The sequence below is a fragment of the Macadamia integrifolia genome, chromosome 11, assembly GCF_013358625.1.
Source record: "Macadamia integrifolia cultivar HAES 741 chromosome 11, SCU_Mint_v3, whole genome shotgun sequence".
NCBI classification, from domain to species: Eukaryota; Viridiplantae; Streptophyta; class Magnoliopsida; order Proteales; family Proteaceae; genus Macadamia; species Macadamia integrifolia.
The window spans coordinates 25,237,317-25,265,188 of NC_056567.1; the positions used below are offsets into that span (position 1 = coordinate 25,237,317).

At 38.9% G+C, this 27,872-nt stretch overlaps 1 protein-coding gene across 2 annotated transcripts; it reads right to left on the bottom strand.

Annotated features, from left to right (window-relative positions):
* LOC122092695 (mediator of RNA polymerase II transcription subunit 16) lies at window positions 1–27,855 on the bottom strand. 2 transcript variants are annotated; one of them, XR_006144266.1, is made up of 17 exons: window positions 27,090–27,855; window positions 26,617–26,685; window positions 25,785–25,873; window positions 20,398–20,510; window positions 20,089–20,190; window positions 18,208–18,298; window positions 14,006–14,602; window positions 12,829–13,447; window positions 12,664–12,743; window positions 10,545–10,627; window positions 9,731–9,967; window positions 6,508–6,685; window positions 3,709–4,163; window positions 3,247–3,423; window positions 2,403–2,780; window positions 815–1,049; window positions 1–421 (listed from the first exon to the last, which is right to left on the bottom strand). XR_006144266.1 is itself a non-coding variant. In XM_042662932.1 (17 exons), the coding sequence occupies exons 1-16, from the start codon at window positions 27,329–27,331 to the stop codon at window positions 903–905; spliced, it is 3,657 nt and encodes a 1,218-aa protein (XP_042518866.1). In that variant the 5' UTR covers window positions 27,332–27,854; the 3' UTR covers window positions 1–421; window positions 874–902. The 2 variants fall into 2 exon arrangements, 1 of the variants encoding a protein (XP_042518866.1); XM_042662932.1 differs by having other exon boundaries at window positions 874–1,049; window positions 27,090–27,854.
* Between the last annotated feature and the right edge of the window lie 17 nt (window positions 27,856–27,872).

Genomic DNA, 27,872 nt, shown 5'->3' on the forward strand with positions numbered 1-27,872 from the left:
TAGTTCAAAACTTTCATGCTTGTTGGATAGCAATATTTACAATGATGAATTATACAACATGTCATGTTATCACCTTGATCATAAGAAAGAGTTTAGACGCTTAGGTGATGCCTTGACAACTATGTACATGGAGTGGCAACAGCTTAAAAAGAAAGCCTTGTGAGGATCAGGCAGGCAACAACAAACACCAATCTAATGAGCAAATGCAAGCTGGGCTCATGTTCAGACTTCGATCTCAAACATTGTGAAACATTTCTGATCCAACAATTCTTGCATTTGATCTCCCCATGTGGCGAATGCATTGTTCCATCATGATAATGCCCAGGATTTTGAAGTAACTTGGATCGGCAACCATCCAGAAGGTAACCTGTAAGAACCATCCTCAGGCCAAGTCTCATGAAATATTTGATGGAGAATTGATCTGCAATTAGGCATAAGAATCTCATTAGCAGCATAGCATTGAAGAACAAACAAGACTTTGGTGCACTACAGATTCACAAAGGCATTCTTGGTTAAAAGCTTAACATGGTAAGACAAGTGGCTCCCTTATTTGTCAGAAGAAAACTAGGAAACGATGGGAAAATCAAATTAACAAACCAATCCAGATTTGGCAGTTAGGGATTATCCATGTCAGCAGTCAGCCCACCCAGTTATTAGGGCAAAAGGACAAAATCTGGTGAACCACAGGGCCACAGCCATTATGCTCCCTCGTAGAGTGGTTCCAATCATCATACCATGACCAATTTCACAAAGGAAGATCACACTTAACCTATTTCCCCTACATGTGTAATAACGTGCTCATCATTGGTTATACCATGGTAAGAGTTGGGCCTTCCACTCAGAAGAAAAGTTGAAAAAGTTCTAAATATTCACCCTGTGGCTTAATCAGTGCATGTAGTTATCTATACAACTCGAACCCATGTTCCACCACACATCGGGCAACCATACGACCAGCGGCTTATCCACCATGCCTCCCGATCATTCTGGTTAGGAGAGTTGCTATTTCCAGGTGAAGCAAATGCTGAAGTTTGCCGCAAACATCTTATGCACTGCATCAACAAAATTATTTATAAATACTTGAGAATACATGGAAATAAACCAAGAAAATAATAAATGATGACAACGGAAGAAAACAATGCCCTAACAAAGTCATGCAATGTAGCAGGTTACTGGGTACTTAGTTCAGCTCAATAATTAGAACCAAAACAAAAATGCAGATAATTGAATTGGTGTAGCAAAGGCATCCTACAACAATGATCCAGTAGATGACTAGAGGTCTCCATATGCCACCAAGACATGGCATCTCTTCCAGGGTCAAATACACAACCTTGTTTCAGGAGTTACCATCTCTAATGCCATGGCAATTTAGAACTAGTTCTCCAGGATTTCCCGAGTGGGCCTGTTGAACAGCATCTGAATGACAGGCCATCGTACAAGTAAACCAGAAGCTGAGAGCCTCCCAAACCAGGAGGCTTACCCAAATTCTGGAGTACACTCAGCATCCAAGATTTTTCCCCGATTTAGCAAATACAAAAAATCACGTAAAACCAACTATTACCAAGTGTTCGAGACTTGGCATCAAATATCAAAGCAGATTCAATTTGCATAATCTGAAGGAAATTTCCACATAAACTGGAGATACACCAACAAAATACCGGATAGTTGTATCAGTTTAAGTATCCCTCCTGGATTCCTTATCTTGAAACTTAAAGCCTTTCCAAATCATCCAATCTACAACTCTCTTTTCAAAAATATTCATCAGAACCCTTTTCATCCAAAAGACTTTTCAAAAATATTCATCAGAACCCTTTTCATTGGAAAGACTTTAGTCAATTGATTTTTATAGCCCTCAGAATAAGTTAAGCTTCTGACTTGGAGATTCCCTAGATGGAAACCTAACATCTAGTTCATCCCTCACTGTCTACAGCACAAGACACAAGATTTCCCCATTATCATAAATTTTACCTTGGATACTTTCTAGTTAAATCAAATTTGTGTTTACTTTCTTACCCAAAAAAAAAATGTGTTTACCAAATTGTCTAGTATGCAGTCTTCTTCAAAGGAATTAATTATAATGAACCTAAACCCAACGGGAAAGAAAGAACTACAATATGTCTTGAAGATAAAAAGGGAAGATAGAAATAGATCCTGTTTGGACATTGGTTGTTTTTTATATTTCATTGTTCCTCCACAAGCAAGGGATCTGAAGGCATAAATAGGGAGGACCTTGGGCAGCAATTGGTGGACAACCTAGGACATGAAATCTATTTGCATATATCTTCGAAAATTACTCAGAAAGTCACAGATACATTTACCCATATATACTTTTACCAACTATACCACTGAATATATATCCTTATTGTATCAAATTTGAAACAATACAAATAGAGCATGGATCAAACCTTGTACCAAACCCCTTCAAGACCGGCTTTCCATACGGCTGTGACAACATCTCTTCGTGATCCCATAATTCCAAGATATGTTCCTAGTCCCACAGAAGTTTTCAAGCCAAAAGCTGCATCTCTTTCCGACAGTCTGCGCTTCCTAGGCCAGAGGCCATGGGCTTCATAATAACTCTCACAATCTTCGGATGAACTAAACTCAAACAGATCAGAAGAATTGCTCAGTTTGCAAGTGTCATCCACAGCACCCAAATCCTCAGGATCAGACCATGGACCACCAAACATATTACGTCTATGCCATTCTTCAGCTGGAGGGTGTAGTTCTAACTCACGAAGCAACAAACCAGCAGCATCCGCACCTCGAGGACGCGGCATATTCTGCGTCATGAGAAATATTCCAGGATAATAAAAAAAAAAAATTACTCATCAGGTTTCAAGGAAATATTAGACAACTAGGGTCAGAACATGATTTCAAGGGAAATTGCCTTCCTGCCCATGCAGCTGCCATGACACAGCTGCAAAGGTAAGCTAAACTCCATGACCCTGACATGGAACAGTGACAACACACCCCCCCCTCCCCAAAAAAAAAAAAAAAAAAAAGAGTTTCTTTGCCAGTAAATTCAACAGCCCCCCTTCTTCCCCCAAACCCCCGGATGTTAGCATTTAGCAACCTGCATGGTACAGTGAAGACATATCCATCCTTGACTTATTAGAAGCCAAAAGGTCTGAGCCACTTATCCATGGTGGAGCCTTTCTCAAATAATGGACCAAAGCTAGGTTAATACCATAGATGACATATTTCTCTCTTGGCTACCAATCTTCACAATTAGACAAGTATAAATACCTGCATATGTGGACCAAGGGATGCTTCTACAACTTCTGGTAAGACGGTGTAGTTCCCATCAATATAATGCAAGCGGATTTGGATATTGCCACCCCCAACCTGAGAAACTGGCAGTGGGTGCGCCAAACCTGCTGTTCGCCGACAGAGATCCATCAGTATGAGGAAAAGGACTTTTACCTGCAAGATAGTAACAAAGATCCTGAGAGCTGTTAACTCCACAGTTCACTCTATAACAAAAAAAAACTACCATAATGATCTCTATCTGTTTTCAGTTGTCAATGGTTGTCTACATACAGTTAATGCTAAATCAAAGAAATTCCAGAAACTGAAGACCAAAATTCTAAAAAGCTCAAATAAACTAAATGAATAGAAATAAGCTTTTTCATTAACTTTTTTTTCTGTAAGCCCAACAAGTATAGAGTGCTCAGAGAAAATTAAAGAGAGGAAATGTCACTTGTTTACCTCCTCAAATGTGTATCCCTGACCAGCATTTCCAGAACCTGTTCTTTCTTTTGCTCCAGTAGCAATCTGTCCACTCGACGCTGGTCTTGCCGAAACAGAGTTCATCTCCTCCACTTCCCCAGGAGCAGTAGGCTGGGGTTTCTGTGAATTAGAGTCCGGGTTTCTCTGTGCAGCACCACTATAGCGGGGCTGTCTACGCCGAAAGAAAAAACAGAAAAGCAAAAGCTGGCATAATCTATGTAGAAAATGGCAGTCTCCAATTAGCCTGACAGCAGGTGTCCCTGGAAAGGTCCCTGTATTAATACTAATTGGTGTAAATGGAGGTGGACCACTAATAGGATTTGGTGTTGAATAGGAAACTCCATCAGCAGTGCCACTAATTTTAGCAATAGCGCCTTGCACCCAAGCTTGCATCTGGGAGCTGCCAGTGGAATTTGCTGTTCCACTTTGACCACCTGCAAACATAATTGCAGTAACATCATTTAACAACAACGAAAAGAAAATAAGACTTGCTCAGCTCTATGAGGTATATAGAGAAGTAGAAAATTCAGCTTCACAGTACCATTATGTTTTGGGTCTGTTGGCCATTTGCATTTGACACTCTTGAACTTAAGCAGTTTTGGTACTCAACCTCTAGAAGGGCCAAGCACATAAAAACTAGTATACAACAGCAACAAGGCAGCCTGAAGCCTCAGACCCACTAAAGGGTCTAGACAACCGGATAAGCACACATGTATAAAGAATCCCTATGAACAGACCCCTCCCCACAAAAAAAAAAAAAAACAAAGAGAAAAAGTGAGTCGTCAGCAATGGAATTGGCAGATATCATTCTCCAAGAGAAGGAAAATCCCCTTGTCCTTGAAGGGCGCTGGCCTTCCTGATCAAGTGCATATATATCCAGGGTCCACCAGCAGGGAATTCAAACATCTATTCTAATCACTGTAGATGAATCACCTAAAAATCCTGGCGTTATAAATTGCAATCCCCATATTATTGGTAAATGCATTCAACTCAACCATAAGTCATACCGTTGTGCCAATTGAATCACAAAAAATAAAATAATGGTCCCTCATTTGTATTTTTAACACACCACCAATACCAGCTAAACCTGGTTGCTGAAGGAGCTGCTATCAACATTCAATGTGATGACATTATGAGGAACCCAATATGCTAAGTCCACCCCCTGAAAAGGCAAGCTTTTATTAAGATATACTCCAATGGAGATATTTGGAATATTTGGAGGAGAGACAGCAGCAGTATATACCAAGGTATATCAATACCACATATATGTGAGAAGGTAATGGGTAAGAGCTTCAATATTTTTGTGGCATTTCCTTTGTCATGGTAAAAGAGGGAGTGAAGCCTCATTGTTAGATCAGATCCAATTGTTGCTGGACAGGTAGATCAGTGGACTCCTCTGATAGCCATCAAATCAAAATGAGGAATCCCAGTCCAGCAGGGATTGGTGGCATATTTCAGGACCATGAGGGGTCAATTATTCTGTCCTACTTAGGGCCTATGGTGCCTTGACTTCATGATAGAAGAGCTGAAAGCGGTTAAAAAGGGCCTTGGCTTGGCATCTAGTCGCAAAGATAAGCAGTTGATCATTGAGGGGGACTCTGCAGTAGTTACTTGGATGTCTATCCTCAAAGCATTCAGCACCATGGAGATACTCATCTGAAAATGAGGGCAAGATCTAAGCACTTCAGAGAAATATTTCATTCCACTAGTGCCTCATCAAAAAGTTGGGATGGCAAGACAATCACACTATTTGGGCATTTTGGTCCATTTTATGGGGGATGTGTATAATAAGAGAGGACCCTGTTCTTTTTCTTATGGATTTGGGTTAGGGTGTTCCCTCTGTGGGCTAGCTGCTGTTGTTGTACATTGTGTTTCACTGTTCCGCCTTCTAACCTTTATGTTTCTTTGAATAAAACTAGTTAGCCTTCAAGAAAGGAGGAGGGAAAGTGAAATTTTGCTATGGTTATTCTGCAGAAAAACCCGGATCCAAGACTCCTGACATCGAGAGAGTTTTTGTTTTGAGATGTTATTGGTGAAGAAAATTCTAGCCAGCCTGAGACTCCTGCCTTTCTTTCTCAAGCTTTGAGTCCCTTCGAGGCCTTTACTTCAAATCATTACTAACAGTCATCCACAGAACCTGTGGACCAAAATTTGAAACCAAGGCAGCAAATCCTCAGCAATTACCGGGAATCATTAAATAAAACAGAAAGTACTCCATTTGAACATCCCACCCACCGGATTCCTTGATTGGATAATTAAAGCATTCCTCACTAAGAATGTGGCGATTAGAGTAATGTATTATTTAGTAGAGGGCATACTTTCATCGGATTGTTAATATGTAAATAGCCTTATCACCAACCAATTAGGGAGGGGGTTTGATGATGGATTGAAAAAAACCACAATTACAGACTTCTTTCTAGTTAATGATCCCAAGATTTATCCACTCAAAAAATGGTATAATGGTCAAACTCATATCTAAGAACTCCCCCCCACCCCCCAAGGTTGTGAGAATGAATAAGCTCGTTTCAACTGGCCATCCTTAATCATGCAGTTTTCACTGCCTGACCTAGCAAACCAGAGGTGGATTCGAGGATCACTTTTTGTGTGTGTGTGTGTGTGTGTGTGTGTGTGTGTGTGTGGTTTTTTTTTTTTTTTTTGGGGGGGGGGGGGGGGGTGGGTGGGTGTGCTGCTTTGTCCTCAAAACCCACCAAAGGAAAAAGTTTCCAATCACGAGAACTTTTGCTCATGAACAAAATCAAAAGACAGGTTCATACTTACCCTGACTTGTTGATGGAGACGCTGAATTATGTGTTGGGCTAGCAACCATACTCCGGTTACTGCCTGTGCCAGCAGATGCTCCTACAGCATGACTTGCCAACGTACGACAAAAGCTTGCATAACGCCGTAAACGTGTGATGAAGTGTGAAGCAAGATCTAGTACAGCATCAACATATGCCTGCAACATAAGACAAAATTTTAAAATATCTTTCAATCTCAGGCTACTATGATGGATTTGATAAGGGTTCTTGACCCAATAATAGTCCTGCTTTCACAGGGTCCAAGGAGGGGTGGACTGGAGTCAGTCCTAACCTCCTAACCCCCTAACCTTCTGCACATTTGCATGAAGTGGTACCTTCAGACTTGAACCAGTCTCTTGATGCCAGCAGCCAGCATTTTGCACCATTGCACCAAGCAATGGCCCTCAATATGAAGGAATGCATGTATGCTGGATGGACCTGAAGGAGACACTTAGCTGACTCCAGCCCTCGCATGGGTAATGCATCTAAAAGTCTTTGGATGGGTCAAAAGTCATGAGTTAATTCTGTCCCAACCAGCTCCCCAACTCTGTGCTGGATTCCTTGAAATCCAACCAGCCTGGTGAGACATCTTAACTCACAAATAACAATAAACCTGACCAACCATTCTAACCTTTAGGACCGGCACCGCTGTTGAGAACCTTGAAGAAAAACTAATCCAGCCAAAGCCCAATGGCACACATTACATAGTCTCTGTACATAGTGCACAAGAATAAAAGGGCGTACCCAGTACACAAGGCTCCCACTACTGCTGGGTGCAGGGAGGGGCATATCTACGCAGCCTTACCCCCACTTTTTGTGGAGAGGCTTTTTCCTTGTTGAACCTGTGACCACCAGGGTGCAACAGAGCAGCCTTACCGTTGCACCAAGGCCCGCCCTTACATAGTGCATTAGAATATAATATAAATTATTTAAGCTTAGTGGGATGGGCAATGTAACAAGAGCACTTTGTTTTTCAAAGCTTTGTTTAAACCGAGTAATGACACCCACATCGTTGTCCTTGTTAAGATCGTATGAGTATTCTTTGTGAGTATAAATAATCAAAAATAAAAAAGAACACGAAACACAAAAGACCATTAATATTGATTTCTATACACACATCATCTTCTTTATTTATATTGCAACCCAAGCCTGACCAGACATCCCAACCCAATCCAAGTCAACCTTACCTAATGTTGCTAGCAACGGTAAATTATACTTATACATGGCTCAGGTTGAGCACTCCCAGAAGAATCTCATACTGGGTCTGGTTAGGGCTGGACCATCCATGTCAGTATGTACAGTGAGCTAAGCCCCAAGCCTAATGCAGCATTCAAAAGCAGCACTAATGTAGGTATAGATTACAAGAAGCTAACCCCCATAAGTATAACCCCAAACAATACAAATACGAACCCAATACTAGATTACAATCAAGATGCTTTAGACAAAAGAAACAAAATCTAGAAATAAACCAAGCAGGAGAAAATCAAACCAACAAAAGAAAATCCCCAAAAGATGACAATTGGCCAGGAGAGAGAAACTCACCTGTGCAGGCCCAGAGAGAGAATGGGACAGTTGCCACTGGAGAGCTCAGAATGAGCTGCACTCTTGGCTGTAGACAGTCCCTAGGGAGGGTACAAAAACCTAAAAACTTTGAGAGACTTCTAAGGGTTGGTTGTTGAGATACACTTTCTTGAAATTCAAACCTAGGAGAGAGAATCTGAGGATTTCTTCAAGAACCAGCAGCTGGTAACTTCAAGCAGCCGTCTAAGGTGGACCGAGTGGTCCACTAAGGATGTAGAACCGACCCTATTAATGCTGGACAGAATCGACTTCAAGTTGAGGAGCTTCTGGAGATCGATTGGCTTCAGGAGATTAGTGTTCTTGCTGGTCGATCTTCAATGAACAGGTCTGATTTCGATTGGATTAATATTGGCAGCAGCAGTGAACAGAGATAGGCAATCGACTTCAGTAAATAAGAAGAAATATAAAAGGGAAAGTGGGGGAGGAGTGGCTATCTCAGCCTGAGCTTCTCACCCACAGCTATCTCAGCTGCTCTAAGCAATTGACTGCAAACTTTCTTTAGTCAAATCTGAGAAACAATGGTACATATGCCTCTCTATTTATAGAGTGAAATTTACAATCATACTCAGACTACGAGCTAGTTTCCAAAGAGGACTAGACACTGCTACTACAACTAGGAATTGAAATAGACTAAGACTAGGACTAGGGCTGATAGGCCTTAATAGGAATTACAATCAAAATGGAACCTAGCGCTGGGTGCAGTTGTAGCCCAGTTGCAGGCTTCGATAGCCCAACTGAAAGGGATTTCCGAGTAAAGCTTCAGGGATTAGGGTCGCCCCTATGTTGGTTTTCTTCGACCTAAATCAGAGGTTGAATAGAATCTTGTTGGAAGAGTTTCAGCAACCCTATGTAGGTGGACTGCTGCAGAAAACGAAACAGAATAGTAAAGAACAGATAACAGATTATTAGGGGGGAGGGGATAAGCTGCAATGGGTTTCCAGAACAAAGATTGTTGGAAGAGAACCAGAAAAGAAGACTAAGAAGAAATAGAGAGGGAAAGAAGGATAGAGGGGGAATAGAGAGATCACAGGGAAGAAGAAGAAGAAAAGGGGGGTTGTCTTGCTGGAAAAGAAGGAAATAAGGGAGAGATTTCACAGATCAAGAGAGAGAAGGAAAGGAGTAGGGGAAGGAAGGCAGTCACACAGGCTTTTAGCTCAATTCATTCTTCTATCAATTAATTATTCATAACATGGTTACATGCTAACTTAAAGTAAACTGAATTAAAGCATCCTAATTAAAGTCTAAGATTGAAATAGAAATAAAATCTCCTAAAACCTAGACTAACAAAATTAGAAACAAAGGAGGACTCAAATTGGAAACTTCTTACCCATCTAAAAACTACCTAAAATAAAATCCTAGAATATTCTAATAACCTTGAACCCAAATCAGTAACCTTGATCCCAAATTGAATCTGTATCTTGGTTTCGGTTCTGAAGCGGGTTTGGGTCGATCCATCGTAGCGCTGCTATATCAGAATCACTATGAAACAACTAAGGCAAACTGAAAAAGTCAATGTGTGGACCCCAAATTAGACAGATTTAGGTCGCTAACTCTTCAAAATACCAATAGAACTTTAAAAAAAATACTCAAGGAAAAATTCAATAGAAGAATCAAAACACAACCTGGATACTTGAAACTAGTGCTGGTTCAACAGTCATTGCATCAGCGTCAATCCCTTGGAGTGTCCAACCAGACGCCTGCCAAGGTTCATTTACTAGAGTTGCAGGATTTATAAGAGCTGATTCAATTCCTTTACCCAGCATATCCAGCAACAACCTCGCTTGCATATCCAGCACTAATGCCCTAACCTCTTGAGCATTTGTACCTTCCAGTAGCCTGCACTTTATCCTATCTAGAGACTGCATGAAACAACAGGGTTTCAGTACAACACATGAAAAAGCAGCAAGTATAAAAGGATGTCCAATTGTAAAAAATCAAAATAAAAAGGTCCCATTCTAGTATATACAGTTGACCTCTGAAATTGTGATCTCAAATATATATATATATAAACTTGAACATATTTGCCAGGAAAAAAGGTGTGATGCAAGGATAATAGAGGACAAAGAAGACCAAGACATATGGCAGATGCCCGTTTGATAAATATCAGAACTCAGATCCATGAAACCAGTGGACATACAGTTTCACAATACAAAACAGATTCCTTCACCACCTCCTCCATCACCTCCAAAGAAAAATTTAAAATAAAAGGTTTTTGAAAAAACAAAAAAAAATCCTTCCATAGAAACCCAAAGGGTCGACAGAGGGTTGCATGATTTTCTGAGGAAAGAATCCTTCAAAAGGAGCAATCCTCTGCACCAGTCTCCATAATCAAACAAAACTAATAGAGCCAAATATCCCATAATAAGCTAATTTTTCAGTACAAGCTACTACAGAACAAAAAAGAAAAGTAAATATTAAAAGCCAACGGAATCATACAGGACCATGCTGTTGCCTATGCTGAGCAGTGGGGAGAGAATGGAAATCCGCATCCAACACTGCAATCACACTGTTCAGTGACACTGAAAAAATAAAAAATAAAGTCACCAAAATGAACCACTAAATCAAGGACAAAAGAAACAGAATCAGAAAAAATGAAGGTAAGCATGCAAACCACACCATACAGAACCAGAGACTCACAAACCTATGAGGCCGCTACTAGCCAAACACATGCTCATTCATTAAGAAAAGACACTCCATTTTATGAACCTTTTTTTAAATAAAAAATTGGAATTGCGAATGCTTATATCACAAGGGATGTAATTACTTGGGCCAATATGAAAATAGATATCCTAATCAAATAGGTGGCTGAGGTGGATGAACAAAGTGTGTTCTCATATGGTAAAGTGATCCAGATGACCAAGTCTAGGAAAATTGTCCCATGTTACCTGCTAACACACATACAAACTAGAGATATAAGAAAAGAAATTTTCAGAATGAACTTAAGTTGATGAGAGAGTGATGAAGTATAGAGAGAACAAAGACAATTTTCTGAAATAAAGTCTCAAAAGATGGTAAGACCGAAACATATAATGGTAGGCAGTAAAAAACTTGTCAAAGAATAATTCATTCATTATCATACAGCAACACAGCCATGAATTGCGTTTAGATCTGGCTCAGGTACCAAAACAAGATCTGCCTCAAACAGGTGTAGGTTTCAGTACCCAACTCTGATACAGGATGACCAACCATGGTTACATCAGGAAATGAACCGGATTCATTTTCCATAAATTATGGGAAAAGAATCAGATCTGGTCCATAAACAGTTGATTGGCTGAACCAATAGTGTTTGAGAAGCATAGAAAAAAATGATGGAGAAACGTCTGCAGATCTACTATATCATTGACGATAAATAAATGTGAAACCATTTTCATGCCAAATAGGGTTTTATACATCATAAATCAAGCAAAATGAACCGTTTTGTATGGGGCATTATTAGCCTCCTCATTTTACAGTTCTGCTATTAGTTATATTCTCCCAGACTCTCAAATAGCCCGGATTAATATATGAATATCATCGCTTCATAAGTAGGTGCTTTATTAATTGCTTCTTCCACATCTACTTCATTTTCCTTCCGCTTCTCTGACCACTTATTAGTCATTTTCTTTTCACTTCTCTAAATGCTTCCCCTTTGCTCTCCTAAAAGGTTTCCACATGTTTCTCATTCACTTCCGTAACATCTCATCTACTTCTTACTTTCATTGTAAGGAATTTTAGGCCTTACAACACTTTCACGTCCTTCTCTGGTGTGTGGTAACTATGTGCCTGATACAGCACTTGGCTTGATAACCACATTAGGCTACAATAGCATCCATTCCTGATATGGTAGAATTCCACAAATGAAAGAACCTTCTAAAATGTTCATAGGAAGCATTCTGAGTGTCCCCACCAATGGAGGGGATGATTGCCAGCACATTCGGAACAAGGGGCACACACCTTTATCATAGTTGTCATAGTGACCCAATGCGTTGGAAGGGGCCTGGATGCAATGTGACACCAAAAAGTAGCGTGGATGCCTAGGCGACGTCTTTCAAAAGGCATAGAAGTGCTTGTTACATAGGAAAATAGCATTTGAAGATTCCTACTCACTAAGGTGATAAATTTGTAAAGTTTGATACCATAATAATAGGTGCAAAACCAATTGTAGCTCTCTACTCACCCAACTAAATACTAACCATAAGTTTCTTGCTTTTCCAAGCTCACCCCACCACCCCAAGAGAGGAAAAAAATTCAAGATTCTTTACAAAACAGGCTCTTTTAAGCAATTGGTTGGAAAGTACTTTAAAATCTTCAAATATCCTTTTTCCGCTTTTTTTTTTTTTTCGGAAGACAAACTCTTGTTTACTAAGGCAACACCTCAATGACCTGGAAAGTTTACAATTCTATTTGTGTGTTGAAAGGTGCTGACTGAGAACATATAGCAAGTTCCAAGAATCAAATTCAGGACAAGCACTCCAAGAAAACTCCAGTTTTTCTTAAGAGACGCTAATTAAAACACATATCAGTCTTGCAACACTCACTAGTCACCTCTTACAGCCAAAAACTAAACTTTTCTTACCAATGCTATCCTCTGCAGCACTTTGTGTACAGCCGACAGCATCCCACCAATCAACTCCAACCAAAAGACTCCACCAAAACCTGCTCAACCAGAGCCATCATCATTAAGCACCTACATGTGGTATAACAAAACAAAACCATGACATTCAGATTACTTCTTCTGTACCTGTCTGCAATAGCACGTTCCCATGTTGCTTTTACTTTCACCTGACTTCCAGAAATTGCAGGATGAAGAACACGCATAATCTTCAATATAGTGTGATCCTTGTTGTTTTCATGCCAAACAGAAGCCAAGCAGCAGCTAGTTGAAGAGAAAGCAGGTGCAGGAATGGCCGAACCAACATTAACAATGAAGCTATCAGCTTGTGCAAAAGTTGCACCAGAAAATATGTGGACCCCACCCCGAAGAAAAGCAACAGCAACCTCACCACCATGAGGAGAATAAACAATACGAGCCAGAGTTCTAACATCGCTTGGAAGATTGAAGGGGTCAAAACTGACTCTGTTTGCCTTCTCAGTACTTGAATCTGATGCATTACGCCGATCAGATATCGGTCCTGCCGCAGCAGCTGCTAGTGAAATTTTGAAGTCACTCGTTGGAGGAATGCTTTTGTTTACCCTAGTCAACCAAACTGTCTGCATCGGTGCCTGCCCTCCAAAACTAGATGTGGGGTTCCCAAATATAGGATGGAGGACAACAGGTTGAAGAGATGATTCCCAACATTGCACTCTCCATCCTGTGATTGATGGACCCTCATCAGGATCATAAGGTGACATGTACTGCCCTGCAAAAACAAAATGTGATTGTTATTTCCAATCATAGCATCATAAAATACAGAAGAGCAGATGCAGGATTAAATGTCTATAATTAAGAGAACCCCAAATATGAATAAAATTACAGATGACTACTTTTATTTACCTATTAAAAAAAGGGAAAAGGCTGGGTATGCCACCATTATACCCAGATCTGTGTCTAACTCTCTCCTCCTCCCCTTGGAAAAGTCCCCCTATGCCCCTCCCATCTCAACCCTCCCATTGGTTGAGTTGCTACCTCCAGGAAAGCCAGCGGCATACCTAATCTCCTCCGTAAAAAAACTCTTTTTTTTTTCTTTTTTTTTCTTTTTTGTGGGGGGGTGTGGGGTGGGGGGATCACCATCAACCCAAGAAACAAAGGTCAACAGCTATCACAAATCCGTCCTAGCCATGAAATTAACTGTAAGGAGCAATTTAGAAGAAATGACTAAAGCAAAACAACCAAGTAGGATGGAGGAAGAAGTAGCACTTTATACTCGACAAATAACCAAAAATTAATCAGCTCCAACTACAAATCAGAATGAAAGTACCTTCAACGATTACAACAACTATAACAGACCCTCCCCGGGATGGATCAAATGCAACTGCAGTAACTCCAGAACCCCATGTGGTGGTGGCTGTTGATTGAGCTGCTGCTTCAGGGCTTACATATGCAGAAAAATTTGACACTGGTGAACAATGGAGTGACAATGTCTCACTTGACTCTTGATCCGTCTGTTTATTTCCTCGCTTCCCTTCAGATGCCAAATACTCTTGCCAACTGAATAAATATGCAGCCAGAGGGGCAAAACCAGCCCAGCAAGGAGGGTTTAATGAAGGTGGGACAACATTACTGGTACTAGTCTTTGCAGACGCCTGAAAACCATTGCCAGGACCAGGTGTAACTTCCCAAACAACTACAGTAGATGGGTTTACAATTGGAACACCAGCTACATGCATTGTGCCTGCTTCAGTTATGATGGCATCGGCAGCCATTATACCACTAGGCCCAGCTCCCAATAGTCCTTTGCTTGTAGAAAACCACTTCGACTGTTCGCCACTCTGTGAGGGGGGCCATTGCGACCAGTGAAGCTGGACAGAGCCCGATGAGAAAACAGAGCAAACACAAAGAAAATTTGGCCACCTAGCTGAGACAAACCACAAAAACCACATCAGATCTATGGGTCAACAGACTGAACCTAATATTCAACTGAAAAGCATAAAAAAATAAGATGGTCTGGCCAAAAAACAAAACAGAGAACTAGTCAACATATCCACAGAATCACAAATTAGGATGCCATAAATGTAGGATGCTATATTTTGACATACATCAATACAATTTACCTAATCTTTTCAAATTAATTAATAAACAAATAGATGTGGTGCTAAAACACTAGATTAGTGAGATTAAGAAATCATATTTGGCAGAAAAGGCTCTACAATTAGAAAGGTAAGAATCACTCCGATCTCCACCATAAATACCCTAACTTTATATTATACACAGCAGTGGCAATTGAAGCATATCCAAATTTCTCAAAATCACAATGCATCCATTTGGTTTCATATAAAAACTCCCAGACACCTATACAACCATCTCACCCAACAGAACCTTCACTCCCTGGTTTGGGGATTGCTGGGACCTTTGTTGACAATATGAGAGCACTTTATTCCAAATTAAAAATAAAAAATAAAATAAAAATAAAATAAAATAAAATAAAATATGAGAGCCCTTTATTCCAAATTAAAACTTTATTTCTCTCTTATATGCAAGAATGTCCTTTAATTCCATTAACAGATCCCAAAAAAATAAGGGAAACCCCAAGAGGTAGCTCAGTTGGCGAGGACTGACACCTCACAATTAGGAGGTCATAAGTTTCATCCTCCTTGAGGCTTACCTGTCCAAAAAAAAGGGGGCATCAAAAAGAATGGAAATTCATCACCAAATAAGATTGAGGTGGCATAAAAAATTGTCCTATGTCTGTTCCATCATTTGGGAGCAGATATCTCTACATATTCAGTAAAAATTAAAACCTGATGACTGCTCTTCAGCAAAAGTCAAAAGCCCTTATTATTCTTTCATCTAAATTCCCCACAACACTGCAGAAGATATGATACAGGAAAATCAAATAAATTGGCTTATTTTAGCAGAAATAAGCATTGGGTTAGGTTCTATATATGTTGGGCCTTTGGTCTAATGGGTTTTCATTGTAATAGGCCACTTCAACGGGCCTAAAATAAGGGTAGGACTCAGCAACACAGGATTTACTTCATTATTTAAAATAAGTTGGAGTCCTAGCTAGAATAGGAGTTGTGTTAAGTTTTTATTGGTCAATTAAGTAGGCCAGTTTAATTACTAGTTGGTTTAAGCTATTTCTAGTCATGTTAGGAGTCATATTTTGAGAGCTATATATATATATATATATATAAAGCTATTTCTAGTCATGTTAGGAGTCATATGTTGAGAGCTATATATACATATATAAGATATAAATAACCACCATTCAGGCACACAAATTTAAAAAATAAAGGGTTGTTGCTCTGCTGGTTCGGTGGGATTCAGAGCTTTTCTGCTGTGATGATTCAATAGTAGAGTCTGGAGTCGATTCCAGGTGACCTTGGTGGTGACTCCAAGGAAGTGATTCAGGTGGGATTTCTGAATTACATATCTTCTATCTCCTTTATCTTCTTTTTCTACCAGTTTCAAAGGTCAGATCTTTACCTTTTTCTATCCTGCACTTCTCTAGTTCTTTTGATGCAGTTGCGCGATGGACTTAGGAAAAAAAATCTTTTAATTTGATTTTCTTTTGTTTTAAAAATAATTTCTTTTTAAATTAGCTAGCTTCTAATTTTAGATTAATTTCCATTTTAAGTTAGTTGCCATTAATTTTTTTATTTTTTTCCTTTATATCAGAAATGTAAACGATGGAGAAGTTCAGTTTTAGATTTTTGACTAATTGAATGAAGTTGAAGAATTTGGGTTTGAATCCATGACTGCTGATCCCTCTTTCTCCCTCTCTAAAATCTGTTAATCTCTTCTTTTTCCCTTCTCCTATTTCCTCTCTATTATTTTCTGGTTTTTTCCCTTACCCTGTTCTGCACGACAGTTGCAGCCATAGTTTAGAGGATCGATCTCCTTCTCCTTTAAGCTATTTGGGCTGAGACTTTGGTAGAGAGTTCCCTACCAGTAGGCAACACAAACCCAAGAGAAGCCCTTCCAAAACTTGGTTTTTGTGGTGATAAATCAAACCCAGACCGAGATCTGAGTTTTTCCATTGTCAGATCTAGTTGCAGACTCAAACACATCAGATCTGGGCCACCGAGATTCTCTGGTGCTGGATTTATGGAAGACCTGATGCTGTGACCCTTCGCTGGAAGTTTCAGGCTAAACTGAGGCCTACTGAAGAAGCTCTCTTAATCTGAGGTCGTCCCAATGTTCGCTGGTTCTGTACGTTGCTGAAGGTTGAAGACAACCTTCAAAAAGTGAGATTTTTCCCTTTTAAATTGGCTGTTTCCAATACTGCCCCTCTCTTAATCCATTATCTTCTATAGTCCCTATCTTTATTTCTAATTCCAGAATACCCCTCCCTCATCACATTATTCCTTGTGTGCCATTTACTAGCTTGGTGACTTATAATTACAATTCTACCACTCTTTATTAGAAACACCAAATTAATTCCAGAACTGAGTTTTCTTTGGGATTAATTCCAGATCTGTCCTCATTCAGCTATTTCACTCAAAAGGGGGTTTTTAAGTTGTGCCTTAATTTACATTACTGCCACTGGTTTGTTTAAATTGAATTATTTGTTAATTGTGGGCCCATAAGCGATCCGATTTCAATCTCTTGGAACCCGGATCCACATCATCTTTCTATTCTGTTTTCTGATTCTATTTTTATTTTTATTCTTTTAATGTCAATCATCCCTTCTTCCAAGTTCTTCAAGTGCTGTTTCTGAAATCAAAATCTTATTCGAATTTCAATATCCCTGCTTCAAGTGTGACTTCTAAAATCTTTAGTTTGGAATCCAATTTTTAAGTTGTGATTTCAGTTATGGATATCGTTAAGTTCTGAGCCTGCTTCTGTTATCGAAATATCAACTTGCCATCGATTTCCAAGTCTCCTATTCCTAGTATGATTTCTTAAAGACTTTAATTGTGGTTTCTGATTTCAACTTCTAATTTCAGAACACTATTCTTTTGTTATTGCTAATTTTCCACTACTTATTCATTACTCTTGTCATTATTCATTGCTGATCTGAAACATGAGAATTCAGCCATCAATTTCTGGTTCTTGAGTTGTCCTAGTTCCAGTGAGATTCCTGAATAGCTGGTTATCTAGCCAATGGATTGCCCTAATATTTTACTCTTCCTACAAATACGGAAAGTCACCATAGGGGTAGATAAGATTTGAGTATGAAATCGTGGATACACAAGCCCTGATCCACTCACACCATGGCGAGGTGAAACCAAACTGCTGCAGCATCCTCAATATTTCAGAAGATATCAATTTTGATATCTCTTCCTTCTTCCTGATCTTAAGACTGGTAGCTGTCTCATTCTTCGGGATGGAAAGTGCTGACATGCGCTGGCATACACTGAATTCGACCCGCATATTGGCCAAATCAGACTCTCTAATATTCTGATATAGAATTCTCTCAAATCTGGTTGATTTTTTTATCCCTGTGATTCTGGTTGTCTGCTGGTTTTCGAAACCCTATCCAAGTTGTTAGAAAGAAGAAGCAGGCAATAAACAAACCTGAAGCTTGAGGCTGCTGAGGAAGAAACTTTTCCTCAAAAGCTGTTTTTGAGTTCCCAGTACCACTAGAATTCGAGGAAAACCACCTATACTGCAATCGAAAGAAAAATAAACAGAACCAGACTAGTTAGATTCTATACCTGAAAGACAAAGAATCAGGGATAGCTGCAAATCACCAGAAAAAGTAGAACTACAATTTGGGAGCATACACAACCCACCACCCCACCCTCAAAAAAAATATATATATATATATACACACCAAGCACAAGTAATTAAATATATGACATGACAAATTTTGTGAACAAATAAGACATGTAATGCACATCATTTTGGTCACTGGCAGCGAAGATCAATACATAGTAGTAAGATAAACTAGAATCCATAGAGGCTATTCATTTAGCTGGCCAAAGCATGGAACTGTATATACTCTGAATACACATAATGGAAATGCCAAGGGATAGTGGGGATCATGCCTCCGATGCGAACTTTATCCCTAGCTTTAAGAAATCAAAAGAAGAAGCTCAAAGGACAGGGTTGAAACAAAAAAAAAATGCAGACAGCAGTCACCAAATCATCTGATCACACATTTCCAGCCACTTGATCACGAATTCAGGATCAAAATTTATGAGGAAACTCCTTACCATCTATAATTTCAACCAGTCAGATTAATGGAACTGGCAGTTAATGGGCTTCTTCTGGTTTCCTTTTTTCTTCCTTTTTACCAATCAGCAACAAAAGAACTTTTATATCTCAAGTCTCAATATATACAAAAAGGATACACAATATAGAGTAAGCATTTTCCATTACACACATCTAGAGCAACATAAAGAAACAGGCAAGAATATACATCTACATCTCCAATGATTCTGATACTCCACCAACAAGAACCTACATTCATCCTCAAACCCTAGACAGTGTTGCCCATGCAGGCCGGTGCCACCTCTGTGAATAGACATTCCAGGAATGGCTAGGCAACATAGGCCTAAGTGCGGTCTGACTGGATGCGTGCCTACGTGAAAATACATCACCTTTAGGTGCCCATTTTCGCGAGGTGGCCCAACAGTCCTCAGACTATATGTGGATCATTTTTATCGTCTTCTACTTATTACAACTCGCACACATGTATTACTCTTGACAATATTTTTATTTAAATCAGCAAAAATGTAAAGCTTACATCTCATTAATCACAAAACATAGATAAAGACAACTCCCCGCACCCTTGCTTACATGGAAAAAATCACATCAATTGTACAGCACAGCCAAGGCTTATGGATTTTCCAAGGTAGGCTTGATAAGCGAAGGTGATGTGGAATAAGTTATGCTTGAAAATGGTTCATAAAAACAGAAGAAAATAGAGAAAGAATAATAAATAACACACTGTTACGGGACTGTGAACGTTAATTTGGAAAAACAAGGCATGTAATAAACTGAAAACAGAGTAATAGAAAGGGATTAAGGGAGGATATCTGTGAACCATACTTGTCAAGGCGTCCAAGCATTGTTTTTGTGGTCTAGGAGACCACCACCTTAGTGCAAAGCGCTGGTTTAATTTTTTTTTTTTATGTTTTTATTCCATTTTATTACATATCTGGCTCTTATTTATGCCAAACATCATTTTAAGTAAATGATTTTATAATTAGGGCAGAAATGATGAAATCTGATCATGATTGACTTCTTTGGAGGGATAGTTGGATTTCAACTTTCTTTTTTTAGATTTTAGTGTTATGTTTTTCCTTTTATAATGAAATGATAATGGAATATTTTTTGTATTGTATAGAAGTAAAATAAAAATAATTCTGCATCATCAGAAATGCATTATAGATACATCAAATAGAAGCTTTGTCAAAAGCAAAGTTACAGAAGAGAATATAAGTAACATACCAAAGACGTCCCTGATAACCATTTTGTAATAACTGCAATATCCTGATGCCACTGATATTCACATTGCCAGCAACTAGCATCTCTCACTAAATTGGCAGGCCCCTGAAAAAGTCCAGACATTTAGTAAGGAAATAAAGCATGCAGGAAGGGAAACAAACCATGGCATTGGATATTTAAAAACCCATTCTTCAGTAAAATGGAAGTACTACTAAAGAGTTTGCTAACACACATGCCAGAGGATAGTCTGACAAAAAAAGTTGAAAGAAAAAGAAGAGGGGGTAAGAAGTTGGCTGGCCTGCAACAACTTACTTGAGAAGGCTGAGTCCAGATAGTTATCCTCCCATAAAAATTAGCTATCAGTAAAGCACGAGGACAAGAAATGGGAGACCACTCGATAAACTGAACTGAGTCACGCGGAGAATCTGTCACAAATAATTGATGCTACTGATCACTAGATCTAAAAATGTGAAAGAAGTAATAACACAAATATGCCAAATAATTGATAACTATGAAGATATTACCGTACAGATAATTAACCTATTAAACCTTCATGCTTCTATAACCAAATAAACAAACATAATGTAAAGCACTATAATGGCCACTTAAATACAATATAAGACTGATGTCATTGGAACATGTCATCGAAAGGTCAAAGTCCTTCCTTCCCATGCAAGAGGAACGTGAGATATGGGCTATATTGTCAATAAGGAATCACTCATGTCTAGGGATCAGCTGCTGTCTACATTTAAAAACTAACTGATGTGCGTTCATTTAGCCAGTTCAACATTTGAAAAGTCAGCCTTAACCATGGTTCTTTATATCGGTCGAAATTGACTGACCACTTTCGACAGTTACCGGTACCAAACCATGAGTCAAAACTGTTTCATACCAGGTTTCAAACGAGTTCCAACCAATTCGGCAAGCACAGTTTCAACCAATTAACAGCCCACGACATTTCGAGTTTCGCCCAGAAAAATACCAGGTTTCAACTGAAATCTCGATTTTGGCCAGGGTTGAAACCAGCCTCAAAACTAAGATTTAGAAACTTGGTCTTAACCACCACAAATAGGTAGAAAATGAAGGTTACAATGAAAATAAAGAGGAGCCACAGCAGATCAAACAGGAACTTATAGCTTCCTTCTCTTGCCAAATAAAAAACAAGTCTATTAAAAAAATGAGAAACAAGAGGGCAGACCTCAGCACAATGGTAATGTTGCTCCATTGCGACCTAGTGGTCACGGGTTTGAGACGGGAAACAGCCACTCCGCGAAGCGGGGTAAGGCTGTTTACATTATGACCCTCCCCAGACCCCGCAGTGATGGTAGCCTCATGCACCCAGCTCCAAAAGAAGAAAGTCAACCAGGTAGCAAATACGAAACAAAATTGATGCTACACAAAGAGGTCGAATCCAGAAAATACAGAATCCCTAGTCCCATCAAGCTTAGCCAGGCTCATCTGGAAAGCTATTATTGACAGCATCAGAAGATGCATGATTAGAGAATAAATTGCAAATTTCTACGACAGCTAGAAGCAGCACAAATTGCAGTTTGACTCATGATTAGCTACTTACACAATTACGAAAAATTGCAGTAAGAGACTATGTGGTCGCAACTAAGATTGTGCCTTCAGTATCAATCACAAGCTTCCTTACACCACTGATTCATTCCCATTAAATTTTTAAGACTTATAAACATGTTTCCTATAAATTTTCAGCATATCCGACTGTATCATCACAAACAAAACAGTGATCCTATCATTGTTGTCATGGCACCAAGGCGAACCAAGGCGTCGGACAGCTATCTAAGCGCTTAAGCGATAAGGTGCGCGCCTTAAGGCAAACAAGGTGACCAAGTGTTATTTTTTATTTTCCCCATTTTCTATCAAAATTTAGTAAGCTACATATACCTTGTATCATTAAAAAAAAAAAAAAAAAACCAACATTATGCCACATCAAATCATAAAAAATCAACACTAAGTCACATTAAGTCATGAAAAATCAATATTTAGAAAAATGCTCTTGTTTTATAATAAGTTTAACTAGTCAAATGATTTTATTTTTTACATGAGACTTTTTGTATTAAGTATAACATAAAACCAGCTTTCCAACATATCTAAGCTTACTTAAATCCGAGTTGTAATGACAAAATTATGCTCCAATCAAACTTATTTTAAAGTGCGCGAATACTGTTAAAATCGCCTGAATGAAAATAATTTATGGATATCAAAACAAAAGATTCTTTTACCGGACTTCTGGTTTTTAGCAATGCTTTAACTTGATAGGATTTATAAAATTTTCATAATTAAGAACAATCTCAGCATTTAAAAGTTGAAAATCGTCCCTATAACCAAAATCCAGTTTTTATTCTTGGACTGGGGGGTTGACTTTTTATCCTTTCGGAATTTGATTTTTAAACTATTTTTATTGGAATCAAATAGGGATTATTTGCTTATTTACGAATAATATTTTTAGTAAATGGAATAAATGATATTTGGCATAAATAAGTGCCAAAACACAAAGCGACATGCAATGCAAAAAGACGATTGTTGCCTAAGCCCCAGGAAAACCGCTTGGACGCCTAATCGACAACTATGGATCCTATATTCCTATATGTTCATCTCAACCAAAAAAAAAATCATAAATGTTCACAATAGAAACAAAATAATTCAAAACTTGTGAGAGAAACAATCTGAAAAGGGATCAATCCTGGGATCTACTCATCAAATTATTTTAAGCAAATTCAATTTGTATCAAGCTAAAGTCTTGGTGTCTAAATTATAATATGGTCTTCCGTAAGCCCGTGTGATGTAATGTGGTGTCAAGAAATCCAAAACGTGATTATTTTTAAGATTGACCAATTATTGCTTATTTTAATTAGGAACAGATGACGTTCAATAGTTGGATGATCCCTTGTGTGGGTTGGTCAATGCTATCCTGAATCCCAATCCCTAAATCCTTGATTTCCTGTGGGTGAAAGGCTCCAAATACATATCCAGGGTGTCAATGAAGAACTCCAGTAATCTGTTGGAAATAGTGAGAATAAAGCCTCTCAAGAAGACCATTTTACTGGCCTCACAAGCCCCTCAAGTACTAGATGGCTCTGAAAGTAAATGAGAAAGTATCTGGTGTTCATTGATTGAACTCTCTCAAAGCCATGAAGAAGGTTTTTGGTGTTTAGTAGTCGGGCTCTTCAAAGCTAAGAACAAAAATTTCAAGTCAACAGTAAGAATTGTGACAGTTTCGTCAAATCCAAAGTGTTAGTCCTCTCTACCAACCTACTCATGTAGGCAAAAATCAATCACCAGTCTACTCCTTTGCAGATGCCTTAATCTCAATAGGGTTCATCAATCATTCAATGTAAAAGTGATTCTCCTCACACTATTGACAACCCGCTCTTTTTTCTTCTTTTTTTTCTTTTTTTTTTTTTTTTTTTTGGGGGGGGAGAGGATTACGGGCCCACCGCCTAAGGTTTACCCTATTATTAAGACAATCCCCCTTACTACAGGCAATTACACTTACCTCCCCTACAGTCACACTTAGTGAAGATCTGTTAAGTAATGACGTCAACTGACCTAAACTTTTTAAAGACCAAATTACCCTGCTAATTTAGTGAACTGCCGATTATACCATTTTAACCCAAAACCCTTCTCTAACCCTTTCTCTTCCCCAACCAACATACAACCCGTAGCACTGCTACTGGTGTAGCAGCATTAGTGTCCTTCTACCTCACTCCTTTCGACCTGCAACCTTACCTCCAATGCGATCCTACACTCCGGCAACAACCGACGAAGAAGGCTTCACCCCGGTGACCATAGTTATCACTCCATGAATCCCTGCGAATGGTACTGTCGATTCTGATATGGAGCCTAATTTTACTAACCCTGATTAAAACAATTTATACTTTCTATTTATTCTGTAGCACAACTGCAGTAGTGGGTGAACCTATGGCACAACGGTTAAGTTTCACTATTGCAACCTGTTGGTCACAGGTTCAAAACTTGGAAATAGCCTCTTCTGCGAAGTAGGAGGTAAGGCTACGTACACACTCGTCCCTCCCAAACCTTGCAGTAGCAGAAGCCTCGTGCACTGGGTTGCTCTTTTTTATTTTGTTTTTGTTAATTGATTCTTTTTAGATGTTCAAACACAACTTGAAATAGAATTTCTTTTATTCTAAACCAACAAAAGGACGGGGTGCTTGAAGTATCTCCTGCAGTAGATAGAGATCTTTGCTCACTTTGCCAAAGGTAATCAATCCGCATCTCAGAAGAAGGCAAGACGAGAAGAAGGATTATGATGGGTAACAGAAGGTGTGACCTGCTTGCCTATATTTCAATTTTTGAGTGGTAAAAAAAAATGTGTATTAATCACCATGTCATGCAGAGAGTTAGTTTGATTAATTGAATAGTTTGATTAATTGAATAGTTTGATTAATTGAATGAGAGTTTGAAGTCTTGCAGGATAGCATTAGATTGAGTGTTTGTTGGTAAAGCACATTTATTTTTTCTTCCATTCTGGTAATCACTTATTCTAGTCCAGTTCTGAAATTCTGTTTTCTCTGCAGTTCTGAGTTCGAATACCTCTTCTTAAAGCCTGCGGATGCTATATTTTAGCCTTGATTTTCTAATAGTTATTTTCAATATTGCTTCCATGTTTCTTCTTTGTTGGGTCTCAAACTGCATCGGTATCTATCATCTCTTGTTCCTATCTATTGCTGGTTACATTCATCAGACCTTACTTGCAGACCTGAATACCTGATCTCATGCTTATTTAGCCACCTTGCTCTGTTCTGGCCACAGGATATTACCAAGCCAATGGCACCGCTTTATCTGTGGTGGATTTCAGCCATATTTTCGGGATTAGATGGACTGTTCCAAGGATGGATCGACCAGAATTTCAGCCCTAACAGAAAAGTCTGGTTGATGAGTCATTAAAATCCCCCTAACCATTGTCATCCTCGCCGGAATTCGCCATATTCCTTCTTCTTGGAATTTCTGGGAAAAGAGAGAGAAGGTTTTTGGGCAAAGGGTGGTAAATTTCCGGAAAGATTCTTGGGAATGGAAGAATGATTCTTTCTCAGTACATAAAATCAAAATATGAGTGGAGAAGATGGTCCCTCAGGTGGCCAGAAGATGCAACTTCTTAGGTGATCGGAGAGTTGTAGGTCCTCGTGTACAAGTCACAGGGATATATGTTAGTTTGAAGTGGGTTATTTGTGCTTTAGTCAAATGGGTAAGATAGTCATTTTTACTTCAAAGTTAACACCGTTAGAAAAAGTGGACCTAAGTGTAATTGTCAGTAGTAAGGGGAATGGTCTTAATAATAGGGTAAACCTCAAGGGGTGGGCTGTGTGTGTGTGTGTGTGTGTGTGGATATTAGATAGAACAAAGAATTTTAGCCACAATAGCCAATATTAATGCACAAACTTATGCGAGCTGTTTCATTGAACCTCAACCAAGTTTATTAATTCAGACCATACCATATTCTTTTATATGGGCTCGTGGTACCTAATATAGTCCATGCAGTGGGCACCCAACTACGTGGTAGAAAACTAGGTGATCCCATCAATCATACAAATAAACCAATAGCAAGTACAGCGATTTTGTTAATGTACTGTTGATTACATCAAGCGTAATATCATCTTAACTAAGATAGAAATAAACACTGATACATAACCATAACATAGTGGCAACATCTATACCTGCTATGACATTGAACACTGCACATTCAGTTGGTCGTTCTGGATTCACAATATGTATGGGGATCCAAAATGGTGGATTTGCATTGGAACTACAAACACATAAAAACATGTGGGGGGGAGAGGAATCTGTTAATCAGATGTTAAAACTAAAACAATGTGAACAAAGCAGAAAAACATTTCCTTCTTAGCTAATATATTTAATTTGCCTCTAATAAAAAACAAATCACTGTGGCCCTTGAAGACAAGCACAATAAAAGTTATGTTTAAATTATCACCATACATAACTTCTATAAAATAGTTTGGAACATGCATGACAGTGGATCTCAGTAGGTATAGATCTTCATAACCTATTATTGATTGTCTTATCGTATACATAATGGTTCCTAGGTGCGTATCTGTGTGTTATTCCTTGCATTGTTTTAGTTTCACTTCAGATTTACAATATTTCCATGGAACTCTGAGAGCCATGCCCATAATATATTCCACTAGTAAGCCCTCAACAACATGCTAAGAGCCACTGATTGAAAGCGTACTTATCGGATCTACAAGGAGGATTTTTCATTAACATATCAGATATATCATATATCTATGAAGGTCAATTTAGTGAAGCTTTGTTTGATTATCGATCATACTGCCTTCCATCCTCATTAACATTCTACTAAAATACAAAATTTACCCTAGTTTTAGTGATCATAGATACCGTCAAAAAAGTAATATGTGCATACAGAACCCTACTTCCAGTTAACAAATGCTATAGGAATATAACTCCATCCATTCTCAAAGACCAAAAACTGCTTCTTAAGATACTAATGCAAGCCAACAACAGCCGAACCTTGGAATTCTTGCACAAGTCTCTGACGCACACGCTATAGCATTCAGTTTCCCACACCAGGCAACAGAGCTGACAAACAAATATGACAGATAATAAAAAGGTTAGCACCAAGGTTAAATGATTCTCATCAAAGTAGATAAAAAAACATAATTAGCAAACAAAACCCAGTGGCCCTGCAAATCCCTAAGAGATGACCAAATAAAACCATTATCTCCCCATTATCAATCAATTGACGAAAAAGGAAACTTGAATGAAGAACGTCTTCAGTTTAAATTTTTCATCCGTTGCATCACTTGCCAAAAGCTCATACAAGCCATTAGAAAAAGGGCCCCAATGAATTCCAAAGATAATGTGAAATAGAAAATTAGAATTCCAAAAATGACCAAAATTCATCATTTCATGCTCCAATTCAACCATAATCAAGACATTCCCAATTCCCACTATTCGAAATTCCACAGAGCCAAAAAGCTAACCTGAACTTCCGACAGAGCTCCGGGACACTCATCTTGTGCCTTAAATTCGAGCGAGGCTGTTTAAGTCTTATTCGAAACACAGTCGCCGGAGTTGTGGATTCTTCCTCCATGTGATCTTCCTTCTTGTCTGCAACCTCAACTTCAACGTCGGCAGCTTCTACTCTTTCAGAAACCCTAGTTACCTCAAGACCGGTGTCAGTGGACCCGTCTTCAGAATCTTTTACACCAGAACCAGTATTCATTTCAACAGAAGAAAACCCTAATTAATACTTTGTAGGTAAGAGAGAGAAAGAGAAAGCGAGAGGTGTTGGAAAGTCGTAATTGAATGCGACAGGTATCACACAGTGGAGAGAGAGAGAGAGAGAGAGAGAGAGAGAGAGACAGACAGAAGAAACCGGTGGTGGACTGGTGGGGTTAGTAAGAAGATTTGTAGTTTTGAGATTGAACTTTTTAGGGTTTGCGTGTTGGGTAGAGTTGGAGACAAGAGTAAGATTCCTTGTGTTGGGGGATTCTTAATTCCAATAAGAATTTTTGGGTTTTCAAAGTGTCAACGTAGTTTTTTGGAGCTTCTGGGTTTCGCTTTGAATCCAATTGGCTGCTTATTTAAAGGGAGACTTTTTTTCAAAAAAGCAAAGGGAAAACACTAAAGAGGAGGACGTCAGCGCAGGGGAGGAGGAGTAGTGACAAGCATAGAGCACTTGAAGCTTCGTTGGAATATGGTAATGGTTTGGTGAGTAGGCTGGTGGCTCTTGGGAGAAAAGAAGAGTAGAAAGGAAACACAGA